Raw genomic sequence first — 15,822 nt, 5'->3', positions numbered from 1 at the left:
GGGAAAAGTGTGGAAGAAAAAGGTGCCCAAGCAGCAGGGATGACCGCAGCCTGGAGAGGATTGTCAGGAAAAAGCCATTCAAAAGTGTTGGGGACTTTCACAAGGAGTGGACTGAGGCTGGAGTCAGTGCATCAAGAGCCACTACATACAGACGGATCCTGGACAGGGGCTTCAAATGTCGTATTCCTCTTGTCAAGCCGCTCCTGAACAAAAAACAACATCAGAAGCATCTTACCTGGGCTAAAGAAAAAAAGAACTGGTCTGTTGCTCAGTGGTCCAAAGTCCTCTTTTCTGATGAGAGCAACTTTTGCATCTCATTTGGAAACCAAGGACCTAGAGTCTGGAGGAAGAATGGAGAGGCACACACTGCAAGATGCTTGAAGTCCAGTGTGAAGTTTCCACAGTCTTTGTTGATTTGGGGAGCCATGTCATCTGCTGGTGTTGGTCCACTATGCTTCATTAAGTCCAGGGTCAACGCAGCCGTCTACCAGGAGATTTTGGAGCACTTCATGCTTCCTTCTGCAGATGATGATTGACTTCATTTTCCAGCAGGACTTGGCACCTGCCCACACTGCCAAAAGCACCAAAACCAGGTTCAGTGACCATGGGATTACTGTGCTTGATTGGCCAGCAAACTCGCCTGACCTGAACCCCATAGAGAATCTATGGGGCATTGCTAAGAGAAAGATGAGAAATATGAGACCGAACAATGCAGAAGAGCTGAAGGCCGCTATTGAAGCATCCTGGTCTTCCATAACACCTCAGCAGTGCCACAGGCTGATAGCTTCCATGCCACGCCTCACTGAGGCAGTAATTGCTGCAAAAGGGGCCCAAACCAACTACTGAGTACATCTGCATGCTTATACTTTTCAGAGGTCCGCTATTGTTCTATGTACAATTCTTATTTTATTGATTGCATGTAATATTCTAATTTTCTGATATTGTGGATTTGGGGTTTTCATGAGCTGTAAGCATAATCATATCCATTATGACAAATCACGGCTTGAACTATCTTGCTTTGCATGTAATGAGTCTATCTCATATATTAGTTTCACCTTTTAAGTTGCATTACTGAAATAAATGAACTTTTGCACGATATTCTAATTTTTCAAGTTTCACCTGTATAGTGTAACATAACAATATAACATATAATTGGATTTTCAATTATTTGCCATTGTTTTCAGTTCCTTTTCCTTTTAAGGAATCAACAAAGGTAAACACAAGCATTGGAATATTAGTTTGAATTACAGATCTTCACCTACAGAAATACATCTGACCTATAATTGGCTTACCTTTTAATTTCAATTTTGAGAAAAATTAGTCAAATGAGATAGGGATTGTGAGGTCATTACAACTGATGTGAAAAAGCCCATGTTTTCTTTCCTTTCTTCTGAAAGGAAATGGAATGATAATTCATATAGAACAGAAAAATGGGGGCAGTAGAAATGATGCTCAATTCATTTCTTAATGTCAGTATCTCTCTATCACTCTATAAAAAAGTGATCAAAGCCCTTTAGAACCAAAATACTTCACTTCCCCTCTGTCCCAGCACCCTTTCACTAATGACGGCATGGGTTAGCCTCAATTCCAGTCTCTCTTACACAACAAATGGGGCCATGAAATCTACTGGTTCATCTTCCACTTGGGTACAGGTACAGGTAGTCCTTTAGCGAGGTGACAAATAGTGATGAAAAAATAACTTTATGATCAATCCTCATTTTTACAATTTTCTTAACGTTTGTAAAGCAAAGAAAAACTGAAGATCATAAACACATTGGTAATTTCACTCAGCATCCATTTCACTTTATGACCTAATTGTTGGTCCCAATTGTGGTCACTATTTGGAGTTCCCAAAAATCAGTGGAAAGGCAAACTAGGCTGAAGTATATCCTTGGGGGAACCCAGCCCATGCTACTCTTAGTAGCCCCAATTTGCAAGCCTACTACTTCCTGACCAGGCAGACAAGTGTTGGCAGCCTCCACCTCTAGACTCTCCTTGCTTTCTGCTTGGTGGGCAGCAATGTGGCCTGAATTGGCATGGAACTAACCAGATAAGCTTCTGAAGTGGTCAGATTAGTGCCTGCCCATTATCAAAAAGGAGAATAACAGTCCATAGTCCAAAACAATCAAGGAACATAGTGAGGATGGCAACACCTCTTTGGTTTGCTCTTTAATTTATACCAGTGACTCCGTCTTCCAGGAACTGAAGCCACATGACTACACAATGGTGGTGATTAATCTAATGGTTCCAGTCCCAGCAAACAGGCCAACCAGCAACTGGTGCTCTTGTGTCTTCTAGAAATCCAAATAACCACAATGAGAATAGAAAGGACTACAAACCCCAAATGGTAATTTTTTTACTGTCTGCTCTAAACTCGAGCACATTGTGTGTGAGTACCTTTTACCACCCCAGTCCATACATCCAGAAGTCCCCCCATCCCTGGAATCCCTCTCATTCTATAACAGGGCTGTCAAACTTGAGGGCCATGGGCCGGATGCATCATGCGCTGGCCACACCCATGCCCAGATTAGTGAAGGGGAAAAAAGTCGTGATATGTCACATGACCTGCCATGACGACACAAGTTTGACACCTCTGTTCTATAACATCACAGAACATACTCCACCTCCAACAATCGCCCAAACTGTTTTAAGCACCAATATAATATATAAACTGTTAGAAGCACCAATATAAATTATGTTAAACTCCATAACTCCACCATAGACTCCATCACTCACTTCTTGTTCAAGGAACACACACAAAAGCAAACACTGGGGCCCTATAAATTGACCCAGTCAGTGACTGCATAAAAAAAGGGCCTTATCCAGTGCCATCTTTAAAATGTTTGGCCTTTTAAATCTGCAATAGTGGATGCCCAGATCCATATGCCTATAGGATTTAATAAAAAGGACAGGGCGGGGGGCAGGAAGTAGTTGAATCTTCATGCTGGATTACAAACAATTCTTGAAATTTTGCAGAAAATTGCCATGTAGGTTAGTCATGGTTCGTCAATAAATTCAGGTCTAAAACACAATTTGTGTGCATAGCTGTAGAATTTTGAATCCTGGTCTGAGTATCAATAGTGCAGCTCTCCCAAATCTAAGACCTAACACTGCCTAGTAAGTTTCACTGATTGCCCATCATATGCATCAGTGCTCCAGCTACTATGAAAAAGGTACTCAAAGAATAAGCAGATTCTTTATGGAGGTTTGGCTTTATGGGGATTTGGCTCATAATCCTTTAGCTAATTTAGAACCATTTCACTTGAAAAGAATAAGTTTATGCAAATGAATAGAATGAAGGCTATCCAGCTTGGCACTGTGAAGAATTACATCATCAACCCAAGCCTTACAAAGAAATCAACTATATTGTTGAGATTTCACTATAATTTTATTGTACCTGCTGATCTGAAAATGTTACAAGCGCTCAAATCACGGCTACTCCCAAAGGTAGTACAGGTTTTGGGGCAAGAGGGAAAGGTTTTAGGTTCACTGCTTGCTGTGAATGTTGTTTAAACAGCATTCTGAAATTCCCATGACCCTGCTTTCAAACACAAAATTAGCATAATTTATTAACAGTTACTGCATTTTTTGTTATAAATAAGAACAAGTAAGAACAACAAGTTTATCTTTTTCTCCCTGGGTATGCTTTGCCTTTTGCAATGCAATTAACACAGTCATTTTTTCATAATTTTTTTTTGTTTTGTTCTGATTTTTTTCTCCTATGTTATTGCTTGCTTTGCTACTTTGTGTATTGCTAATTGCATTTCAGTGCAAAGCTGTATAGCTGCTGTTCTTCTTATGCCATGCACATTAGAAAATACTGTCTTTTGTTTTATACAGAGTTTGCATTATGTTATTATGTAACTTATAATAGATCCTTATTTCTTCAGCTTCATCACACTGGAAAATCCTTTACCACTAGTTCCATGCCTCCCAGTGGTAAATATTATAAGCATATTATTCTGCAGTGTTCAACTATTAGGTGAAACCTTCTACCTCAGAGGATGTCTGATTCTCATGCCTATGAATCTGAAGGCACAAATCAACAAACCCTTCATCTTTTCATTCAGTTGCTTGTACTTAGCACTAACTAAATAAAGCAATTCTGAAAAAGATGTGTGCCTGTTATGGTATTGCGGGGGTATGTTTATATTATTTATACACAACAGAGTGTTCTTTACAATTCATGTTTTTCCATTTATTTACATATTAGTATTTGTAGTTCTGTTACAGTACTTTGTAGCAGTGCAGTCAATCAGTACATAGATTTCATTTTGGCTTTGGTTGCTACTACACTATTTTGCATTGGGTTTCCCAACCTGGGTTTTTAGAAAAAGAATGGGATTTTAATCTTTTGCCTTTGATTCTTCCCCAAAGTAGAATAGGAATGGGAGTCATGGCCACAAGAAAGATACTTCAGAGTAGCTGGCAGCATTTTGAAAGGGTTTCCACAGATTGATTCAAACTTGTTCCTGATGTCAGCCCAAGTTGTTGCAATGCTTTTTATTGTCCAGAGTATATTGCAGACAATATTTTTCCCATTAGAGGAAAAGATCATGAAGGCAACGCCTTCTCTAGTGAGGATCTTAGTGGCTTACCAAGCAATCAACATATGGGGTAAGTGTGAGACATTCAAACCATCTGATCTAGGTATCTAAAACTCTCTGTTTTGGACCTTGGGCTGGTCTAATTGTCTTCTATGGAAAAGCTACATACTTCTGCTAAAAGCTGCATACTTCTGTTAAAAACGAACAGAACTTGAGCCTTTTAAAAGCATTGATGTGAGTCCATAAGAGCCAAAAGGGCACAAGAGAACTGGGTTGACCTCACAATCCTGCAAGATCTTTCCACATGTATGCTCAATTTCTCTGGTTTAGCTGAAGATGCCTTAGAATGGCTAAAAGTCTGTGAAGAGAAGACCTACCGGTCAAACTTCTTTCACAGTCAACCTGCATTATTATTATTTCAATTCTTCTCTATGATGAAGATCTAATGTATTTTTTATGTAGCCTCATTTTTACAAGACAGACATGTTTTAGCACTTATAGCTTAGACCTTCTGATCAATAGCAAAAAGCACAGCATGTTTTCTTGAATGTGTGTGATTGTGAAAGTCAGAGTGAGAAAAAGAATGCATATATCTGTGTGTATTAGTTTATGTAAATATGGATATACACTAACTCATGCTAGTGACATAACACTTCTGAATAGTTCAGTTGCTGAAGCAGAACACAATTAAATTAATAATAAGATTCCTGAGTTTATAGCATATTCTATCAGGATTATAAATAAAAAGGCAAGACAAAAATTTTTGTTCAAGGTGAATCTATGTACAGAAAGAAATTCAAACCTTGCTTTCACAAACAGAAGGTAAGACCACAAATGTGTCTCTGGGCAGACTTTGTTGTCTATGTTAAGTTAATCCTTCCCTCTTTTAAATTAAAGAAGCCCAGCTTCTTTAGACTTGTTACATATGAAATTCTCCAGATGTCTAAAGAATTTTGTTGCTTTCATCTCAATGATTTCCAACTTCCATGTGCCTTTTATGAAATAGGGCAACATAATGTAGCACTCTAGCAAAGAACACAACTCACCAGTGCTGTGCAAAAGAGAAAGGTCTATTCTTTGTCTTACAGCGGACCTTTCTCTGTGACTGCATATAGTATACTGTAGCACACGTGTGTGAAACTTGGGGCATCACATTCCTGTCACATGACATTTTGCGACATTTCCCCCCTTCATGGAGCTGGAGTGACACCCCTGCTGTAGCATTTGTAAAACATCATACTGCTGATCAAAAATTATCTGATTAACTAGGATCTATAGGTTGACCTCCTTCCTAATAAATATTAGAAAATATTTCTTACATATCAGGACTTTGTTCTAACTAGATGCAAAAAAATCACATTTACGTCAAGCAGACTAAATTTGAATACAATAACCATTAGAGTCCACCAACTGAAATCAATGAGACATAAACATTTGCTCTAGCTAATTGAAGCTCAATTTATTTCAGTGGGCCCGCTCTAAATACACTAATTCTGGACTGAAGTCAATACTTCAACTCTCTTTTAGTTTTATCAAAGCATCTAATCGGCTGAGAATATATAAATTCAAGATCTTGGATTGTCAAGTGTCTGCAATCATTTCCAATCTGGAAGTTCCATGCATCAGAATTGTGTTGTTTTAACTCCTTTCCTCAAATCATTAATGGATGTATTAAAGAACACTAGGTGAACAGTTATGTTTTCAAATGGATTCACTTTGTCACAAGGATGAAGAACATGTCCCCATACGCCTTCAGGCATCTATAATTGGAAACTGCCTTCTGCATTATTGAATTTCTAATATCTGCACAAGCAAGGAAGCAATTACAATTAGAGGACACCTCTAGATCGCTGGACAGGTAGGGTAAAAATAGGTCAGCCAAATATGCTCCACTTGACAACAGCTGTTCTCCCATTAATATGAAGGATGAAACTTTATCTAGGCTAAGGTATGCCTAAAATGAGTTTGCTTATAAGAGAACATATTCGGAATTTGGGTGGTAGTTTGGGTGGTAGTTTCAGCTGGGACAAAGGTTTCACAAAGTGCTCACAAGTATTCCCTCTTCCATTCCTTCCAGTGTAAGAAAAACAGACACAAAAGATGGTCATTAGAAAGATAGCAGATCAGTGGTGCATTTCAAAATATTTTACCACCGGTTCAGTGGGCGTGGCTTGGTGGGCACACTTTGCATGCGCGCACACACTTTGCACGTGCATGTGCACGAAATGTATACTTTGCACAGAGGCTTTCCAACTCACTTCCTGCAATCCTGCGCTTTCCCTGTTGCTTCAGCAGCTGCCGCGCGGCAATCTGCTGTGCCGCGCAAAGCAGCTGTGCTTCAAAAGCACAGTGGGCAGGTGGGCCCAACAGCAGCTCAGAGAGAACCGGTTTGGTCTTGGCTTGTCTTCGGCACTACCGGTACACCAGAACCGGGCCGAACCGCTAGAATACCACCAGTGCAGCAGATGTATTCTCCATTCCACATATTTGAGGAATAGGAGTAACCAGGGTCTATGGCAGTCTATGCAGGTGCCCGAGTCCAACTGGTGTCTATTCATGAAGATCCTGCTTTCCTGATTTACCCACATGATTGATGTAAATATACTATTCAGAAGTGAGAGGAAGTGGTCTAGATCAGTGGTTTACCCACTGCTTGTTCTGTAGTATCTTCTTTCACTGTGTGTACCACAGATATACAGGTACTCCTTGACTTAGAACTGCTTAACGGCCATTTGAAATTACAACAGACCCCCCCCAAAAAAAGCTATAAAAGACCATTTCAAAGGAACCCCCTCAAACACTCCAAAAAAATCAATTTAAGCTCCCCCTCTTACTGTCATCTGATTGCATTGTGGGAGTTGGGCAACTGGCCTGAATTTTCGGCCATTTGCAGAGCCCTGTGGTCCTGAGACTGCAATTTGCAATTTTTTTTTTTAACCAGAAACCAGTGTTTACTTCTGGTTTCCAACAAAAAAATGCCCACTGGGTACAATTGGTTCACTTAATGACCAGGGTGTTTGCTTAACAAATGTGTCATTCATTTAATGACTGCCACAAAATCGGTAATAAAGCCGGGAATGGTCACATCATGACCCACAATTGCCAGCGTCACTTACAACTAATTCCAGGCTCAGTTACAGTCATAAGCTGAGGACTACTTGTATATGCAGTCACACAAGGGAAGCCAGAAGCATCTTTAAATTAATGTAACTAAGTGGTAGCTGCAACATTGGATCCATCTTCATAAGGAAAAGATAAAACTAATTTGGAAACACTTCCTGGACACTGTGGACAGGGTGAAGTCTCAGGAGCGACAAAAGAACTCTTGAGTAAATGCTATTCTTTCCTCCTTATTAAGTAATTCTCTATTTGTTAATTTCTCTTTTCTAGTCTAACAATCCCAAATAGTGGCTGTCTTGGTCCACATTATAAAAAAAAAACCCCTATAAACAGAAAAAAAGAGAAACAATTAATCTGATTTCACCCTCTTACTCATTTTTTTTCCAGTTTGTTCACTCAGTATTTCCAGATGAGATTGCAATTTAAAAAACTATAAGCAATTAAACTTGGAATACAAATTTCAGATAATGTTTAGCTACTGCCACAATTATACTGCTAAGTTAATTAATTAATTCCAGCCTAGTTGTTTTGTACAACTGTCCCAAGCCTAATCAGTAATCTTGAAAAACATTTACATTGTTGGATGGATGGATGGATGTGTATGAAGGTAGGTGTGTGTGTGTGTGTGTGTGTGTGTGTGTGTGTGTGTGTATGGAGGTCTGCCTATCTGCCCAACAGAATGGCAGTTATATACACAATTTTTTTAAATAAAGTTGTATGCTGAATGTTTGCACTTGTTTATATTTGTATTCTTCTTTCTGTGATTTTATGACATAGTGAGATATAATGAAAGAGCAGTGTAATGTATTTTCTCTTTCACCTTACTCAATATCAAAAATGCTAAAAATTACATGCAATAAACACATTTGTCATCTTGTATGCTTTTGTAAACCTCACTCCGATTCAACAGATAAGAAATATCAAAGAAGTGAGATATAGTGAAATCTCACCTATTGGTGGTGCCCATTAAAAAAAAAAAGAGTGTTTAGGTTTGTCACAGGCATTCTTGAGTTGATAAATGTGTTAATACACAGGTAGAGATAAGAAAACTGTGTCACTGATATAGGTAGTCCTTGACTTAGGACCACAATTGAGACCAGAATTTCTGTTGTTAAGCAAAGTGGTTGCTACCTGAGTGAAGCCCAATTTTGCAACATTTTTTGGCCAGGGTTAACTGTATCACTGAGTTGTTAAGTGAATCATGTAGTCATTAAGCAAATTCGGCTTCCCCATTGACTTTGCTTGCTAGAAGCCAGCTGGGAAGCTCACAAATGGCAATTCCGTGATCCTCGGATGCTGCGACTTTTGTAAAGCCTCAGTGGCGCAGTGGTTAGAGTGCAGTACTGCAAATTACTTCTGCTGACTGCCGGCTGCCTGCAATTTGGCAGATCGAAATCGGCCAGGCTCAAGGTTGACTCAGCCTTCCATCCTTCTGAAGTGAGTAAAATGAGGACCCAAATTGTTGGGGGCAAGAGGCTGACTCTGTAAACCACTTAGAGTGGGCTGTAAAGCATTATAAAGGGTATATAAGTCTAAGTGCAAGTGCAAATGCATAAATATGTACCAGTTGCCAAGCACCTGAATCCTGATCACATGACCATGGAGATTCTGTGTCAATTGTAAGTGTGAGGACTGGTTGTAAACAACTTTTTTCAGTGCCATTGTAACTATGAATGATCACTAAAAGAATGGTTGCGAATTGAGGACTATCTTTCATCTGGGTCTTACTACACTACAATCCATTGGTTGCTAAAGCTGTTCATCAGTGGAAAACAAACTTTCTTTCCCAATATTTAGCAATGCTACTCCAATTTTTCTCTTCCTGAGAGATGGGTGGTGAGTAGTAGAGACAGCCTCTTCAATTTTGAGACTCTAGAAAGTGTGCAGAGAAGGGCAACCAAGATGATTAGGGGCCTAGAAGCTAAAACATATGATGAATGGTTGTAGGAGCTAGGCATGGCTAGTCTAGTGAAGAGAAGGACAAGGGGAGACATGATAGCAGTATTCCAATATTTGAGGGGCTGCCACAGAGAGGAGGGGGGTTCAAGCTATTTTCCAAAGCACCTGAAGGCCAGACAAGGAATAATGGATGGAAACTGAGCAAGGAGAGATTCAACCTGGAAATAAGGAGAAATTTTCTGACAGAGAGAGTGATCAATCAATGGAACAGCTTGCCCTCAGAAGTTGTGGGAGCTTTATTACTGGAAGCTTTCAAGAAGAGACTGGACTGCCATCTGTCAGAAATGGTACAGGGTCTCTGTTTGGGCTAGATGACCTACAAGGTCCCTTCCAAATCTATTAATCTGTTAAATTTCAAAGCAAAACACTTGCACATGAGGTGCAGGATCACTGGCAAGAAGTTTCTTTTTGAGATTGAGGCACAGTGACAGGGGGAAAAAAGCCAATTCCCCAAGTTTTCTTAATAAGTGCATTTTTAACTTCCTAATTTTCCACAGCCAGGTAGTATTTGGAGCAAGCTGTTTGGGAGGTGGGAGAAGGGAAAGGCAAAGACAGAATTTCCCTCATGTGTGATAGCACTCACTGTCTTTCAGTTCTAAAAAAGTCAGAGTTAGATTTAGTCAACCCAGATTATCTGGAAAGAGGATATGAATTCCAAAATGAGATGATTTTAACGGCTAAAGCAGAGTGTGCAAATACTGCACAGATGGTTTGGCAGCATATTACATCAGATAAAACTTGTAGGTAATTTATAGTTGGGCAGCAACATTTCTCAGTCTACAACTGAATTAATTTGCTGCTACTATTGTAAGAAAAAAAGAATGCATGCCATTTGTGTTCGATTTCTTGGTTTTATTTTTTGGGCACACCTGGAGCTTAGTGACAGTACCCAGAAAAAAAACCTTAAATATATGACAGAAAGACAAATTTTAAATTATCAGTGCCTCTAATTTTAATTTTGTTGTTTGCCATGACACTAAGCTGCAGGAATTCAGTGAAGTTGAAACAGGTTCATAATATGGGATTCAGGCAAGTGATAAAGAGCTTGTCTAAAGCTGATTAAATACCTGTATCACCCCTGTTTATATCTAATCATGAAATACCTTAAGCAAGCATATTTCCAGATAAATGAACTTGAAAGAAATAATCAGGTATATACTAGCTCCAGTTTAGGAAAGTGAGAAATCTGCCCTTTGAGTTTCAAGGTGACAAACAATGGTTGGTTATAATCAAGAAAAGATGCATTCATTGTCTAAGCAATATTGAATATTGCAGTATCAAATGCTTCTATTCAGGATATTCCATTCCTTATCTCCTTCCGCCTGTTCCCACAAATAATTAAACAATACGCCTCTTGAACTCTGAACACATTCAATGCTTGTTGGGCTACTTGGGAGAAGGGAGATTCTTCAAATATATCACAAGGGTTTTCCACCAGATTTCATTAATTGTTGACTGTTCTCCATTAATTCTTCAGAATTTTGGCTGGCACCCAAACTCAAAGAATAGTTATTGTTTTCAACAAGAGGCATATCTCTTCTCCACATTTAAAACAACATGTACATTCCAGATCTTTTTTCAAATCGTTGGCTTGTATAAGAAGCCGAGCCATAAGAAAACAGAAGGGAAAAATGCTCTGACTTGAATATTATATTAACTCTAATTTTCTGCCTTCAAGGACTATAAAATATAGCTACTCATTTTATAATTTCCATGCACTTAAGAAAAAGTCAAAGATAAAATGTCATCTATTTTCCTGTACGATCACAAGGGTAGTCAGTAAGAATAACTATAGTGAACTTACCAAGAAAGTAATCTAAAACATTTATATGATTGCCTTTATTTGTTAACTGGCAAAAAGCACGACCAAAACCACAATGAATTAATTTCATGGATAGTATCAGCTGCCAGAATAAGCAATATGACCATTGGAAACTAATTGCAGACCTCCTGACAAGAGACTGGGAAAACCAACAAAACAAATACGATATGTTCAAAGTGCATGCATACGCCATCTGCTTTGCTGAGAAGAATAGACAAGAATTCAAAACATGCCTCATAATATCTGCACCTTGAAAAAGCATCTTATAGCATACTATATTCTTTGCATTTTGCTAATTTGCTGAGATGAAAAAAACACACACCAAACTTACTTGTGTGTTACAACAGAACAAGAGTAAATGTGCTATTTTTTTTACATATCTATCAATGTATTGCACCCTCTGCTGGTCAAAGATATTCCCAACAAAATGATAGCCATTTATCAATCCACAGGTCAACAATACCCTTGATGGATGGTATTTAAAATATATACCTGTGCTTTTCCACACCATGAACTTTGTGTACATCTACCTGATATAAGCCTCATACTTATTAATTATGAACTTATTAGTGCTCAAGTTCTCTTACCTTGGGCTTTTCATCCAGTATTTGCTGACGAATCTCTTTGTGTTTCTCCACAAGTTTTTCCTGTCTTTTGGTCTGGGCATCTTCTAGCTGTAATTAAAAACAAAGTCCCCTATAATTCACATGTCTATCTGAATTCCTCAGTTTCAACACTCAAAAACACAATATCATAATTGTCTTGGGTAACAAAGTTTTAGAGAACATTTTGACATAAAATAATGTCATCATTATTAAAATAGTCAACTTCTTTCATGTAAGAGTTCAGGGCATGTCAGTAGATTTGTTTCAAATTTTAAAGTTTTAATAGCTGGAAATGTGCAGCTGAAAATGGAAAATACATTCTTAATATATGGTGATTAGCTGCAGCATTTAATTAGGCCAAGTAGCTAGTATTAACTGCAGGGCGCACTGTCCTTTTTAAAATCTAAACATATTTATGTTCCTGCAAATCTGTTGGACTGTGTTGATACTTTTTAATACCAACTTCTGTGTCATTAGGTGAAGTGCCATATGCTCTGAAGAGAGTGAATGGCTTAATTGGTCTCACTGCTAACTTGCTTTACAAAAAACAGCATTTTTTTTTCAATAGACAACATGCAAATCACAGAGCTTTGAAGAGATGAGGAAAGATAACTAGATACTGACCAGCATACTCATTTTATTTTTAATTCTATTCAATCATGTCTGATTCTCAGAGAGTGAGAAGTGCAGTTTTCTTGACAAGGTTTTACTGAAATGATTTGCCATTGCCTCCTTCCAAGGGCTGAGAGAAAATGATTGGCTCAAAGCCACCCAACTGGCTTTGTGCCTCAGGCAGGACTAGAACTCACAAATCTCCGAGTTTCCAGCCTGATGGTGCTTAACCACTACACCAAAATAAAGCTTGCCCATAAAGAACCATTTTTTTCATGCATGTTAGTGGGAAGTATTTCCTTTTATAAGTGCTCCATTTGATTTGTCATGACATCTTACAGCAACTAAGTGACTTTTTACCCATTTCTGAACAGCGTTTTGGGGGCATAACTTTGCCATGCAAGAACAGAGTCTGGATTTTAAAGATATTATTTTGTGTTCCTCTGAAGTAGGCATGCATAAAGGAGAATATTTGTAGCTCAGGGTTGAAATGAGAGGGCCTTGGTGAGGAGTTTGAGTTTGCTTGTTTTCTTGCCCATATTTCAGTATCCTAGCTAGTCAGGATAATGAAACGTCGTCAAGAAAACAAGCAAACTCAGAGAGCACCAAGAGAGCACTCTTATGCGTGTATGAATGTATGTATGTATGTATTGAACAAATATATATGGCCACTCATCTACCAAAAGTATTCAAGGTATCAGACAGGAAAAAAACCCAAAACCAAAATCACATTCCATAGCAAAACAAGAAGCAACTGAAGTTCCACATCTGAAACACAATTGTTCAACTTCTCTGTATTCCTTCTTATTTCAGTTGCGGTGCTGTTATATCTGCAGCCAGGTAAGAACTGATCTGCCTCTGGAGAATCAAGGAAAAATGGTAAACTAAATTTATAAAATTTTAGCACTATCTGGAAATTGGGACTGCAAATTGTCTCTGCACAAAAATAAGGCTACTATTATGTTGGGGTTTTGCTATTTCAAGATAATCACAATGTGCAAATCAGCCTAAATATTTAAATGTAATCTTTATGCCAAGGTGAATACATGTTGTAGGTAGTAGACTTACTCTTTTAATGTACTGTACCACCTCTTGAATATATGAACGAATCATTTCTGTCTTCTCCCTGAGAGGAAAATTAAAAATGATTAATCCCATTTATTTTTTAAAATCACTTATTACTGGTTTTCTGCTACAAATAATTTGTTTATAAAATAATTGGTAAACTTCACTAAGAGAAAATCAGAGCCAAATTTTACATATATTGCCCACTGTATTCTTCGCCAGATTTCAAAATGGTTTAATCTTTTATTTCAAAGAGATTGTGTGCTCTTTGTCATGCGCTATTATGAGTGCCATTATGATTGATTGGAAACGTCCTTGAGGATGATTCAAACAAAATCATCCTCAAGGAAGGATGCTCTTCTAAATAAAGGAAAAATAATGGGCCATCACTGTGGGAATCTATACTACTGTTCTGCCTGCTTTTTAATATAATATGTGGAAGGTGACAGTTAAACATACATTTTTAAAAAATATTAGGATTTTTTTCTATTGGTGTTTCAGGTCTTCTGGATACAAATTAAGGTGAGAATTGGAAGACTGCACTTACTCATCCATTTGATTTCTGTCCTTGGACTTTGCTTCAGTGATCTTCTCTTGCCTTTTCTTGTCCATCTTTTTCTTTAACTCTTTCTTTTCTCTTCAACAAATCCAGATTTGTTTTTATGAAAGAAGAAAACAGAACAAAAGTTACGCTATGCACATTCACCCAGAGGTGACTCCCTCTGTCTTAACTCTTCTGTAAGGACATATAGAATGGTCGTCAAAATAATTGGTAAATGGTCTTTACCTTTCACAAATCTCTTTCAACTTCTTTAGTTGGTTGCTTTGGCATTCTTCTGCTACATCTGTCAGTTTTTGTATAAGCTTGGAAGGAGAAAAAAAAAAAAAAGATACGTCATAAATTGTACCAGCCACATTCAGTTGTTAAGAATTGCACAGGTAATCTTCAGGTTGTGATCCTAATAGAGCCTACCCATTAGGGTAGAAGATCAAAATAATGTAAAATGAACTGTCTCAAGTAATGACCATTCTTGTTCTCCCCAATGCATTCATTAAATGAGTGCATGGGCCTTTAAGTAGGAATAGGGGAAGATCCTGGAAGACCTAATGCAAGCACCAGCCCTCCTGCCTCAGGCCTCCCCCATCCCCAGATACTGGGCCACAACCTAGCGGACTACTTGCCAACCAGAAACAATGGGGAAGGAAAACCCTGGGCTCACCTGTCTTTCCTAATTCTGCATCTGCCCTTCCTCCTGCTAATATATTCTGCCTTTCTGGGGCAAAACAAGAACTAGTTCCCTAGCCTTTCGGAGTTTTCTCTTTAATCAGGTGTTCACCCATCAACTGTCCATGGGGAGGGTGCAAAACTCTCCTGCCACTCTAGGCTTTGAGAAGAGGGCCTTTGCACAAAAGGTAGCTTCAGGACGAGCTTCCCAAAACTTTTCCCTACCTTAATGCCCCCTTCCTTCCCTCCAAAAGCCACTTTTTCTTCAATAATAAAAACAAAGAAGCTGGTAGGGATGGACTCATTGATCTTTCTTCCCACCTCCTGCCGACCCAGTTAGGTGCTAAAACTAAACTGTCCCTCTGCTTTCCAACCAATATCTCTTTTGAAACTATAACTTGACTCCAGGCTGAATCAAAGAGGAACCAAGCAAGCAAGAAGAGAATTTTTTTTCTATAGCTAGTCCAGCCTTTAAGTGCTAGCTGGACTAGATAGGCAGCCAGGAGGAGAGCTAAAGCTTGCAAAGACCAAGCATCCCCCGTTTTTTTGGCACAACTTTTAGATATAACTTTTTTTTTTGTTTTTACTTCAGTGGAAAAAAGCTGCAGAAACATTTTGTATCCTTGCTCATTTGATTCCTCTACTGTTTAGCCTCGAGCAAGCCCAAAGCCTAGAGAGGCAGGAGAGCTTTGCAGCATTCCTATGGACAGCTGATGGGCCGACAGTTGATTAGCGGAGAAAGCTCTGCAAGCAGCCACCATTTTAGCAAGGAATTGTTGGGGTGCTGAAAATGGCAGCTGCTTCCAGGAGTCACGGGGAACAAGTCTAAGTACTGTGTGGGGAGGGGAGGGGAAGAAGGCAAGCAAA

At 38.7% G+C, this 15,822-nt stretch overlaps 1 protein-coding gene across 3 annotated transcripts in view; it reads right to left on the bottom strand.

Annotated features, from left to right (window-relative positions):
- Positions 1-15,822, bottom strand: part of PLCB1 (phospholipase C beta 1) — a 486,583-nt gene that overhangs the window by 49,035 nt on the left and 421,726 nt on the right. For all 3 annotated transcript variants that reach the window (XM_026668521.2, XM_026668520.2, XM_087948391.1), the window contains exons 28-31: positions 14,518-14,594; positions 14,278-14,367; positions 13,734-13,791; positions 12,036-12,122 (exon numbers count right to left, since the gene is read on the bottom strand). In XM_026668521.2, coding sequence (XP_026524306.1) covers positions 12,036-12,122; positions 13,734-13,791; positions 14,278-14,367; positions 14,518-14,594 — 312 coding nt within the window. The remainder of the gene's footprint in view (positions 1-12,035; positions 12,123-13,733; positions 13,792-14,277; positions 14,368-14,517; positions 14,595-15,822) is intronic.

Source organism: Notechis scutatus, chromosome 1 (assembly GCF_049901735.1).
Source record: "Notechis scutatus isolate UNSWTSFEM ecotype Mainland chromosome 1, rNotScu1.2, whole genome shotgun sequence".
NCBI classification, from domain to species: Eukaryota; Metazoa; Chordata; class Lepidosauria; order Squamata; family Elapidae; genus Notechis; species Notechis scutatus.
This window is presented reverse-complemented; position numbering and strand designations above follow the sequence as displayed.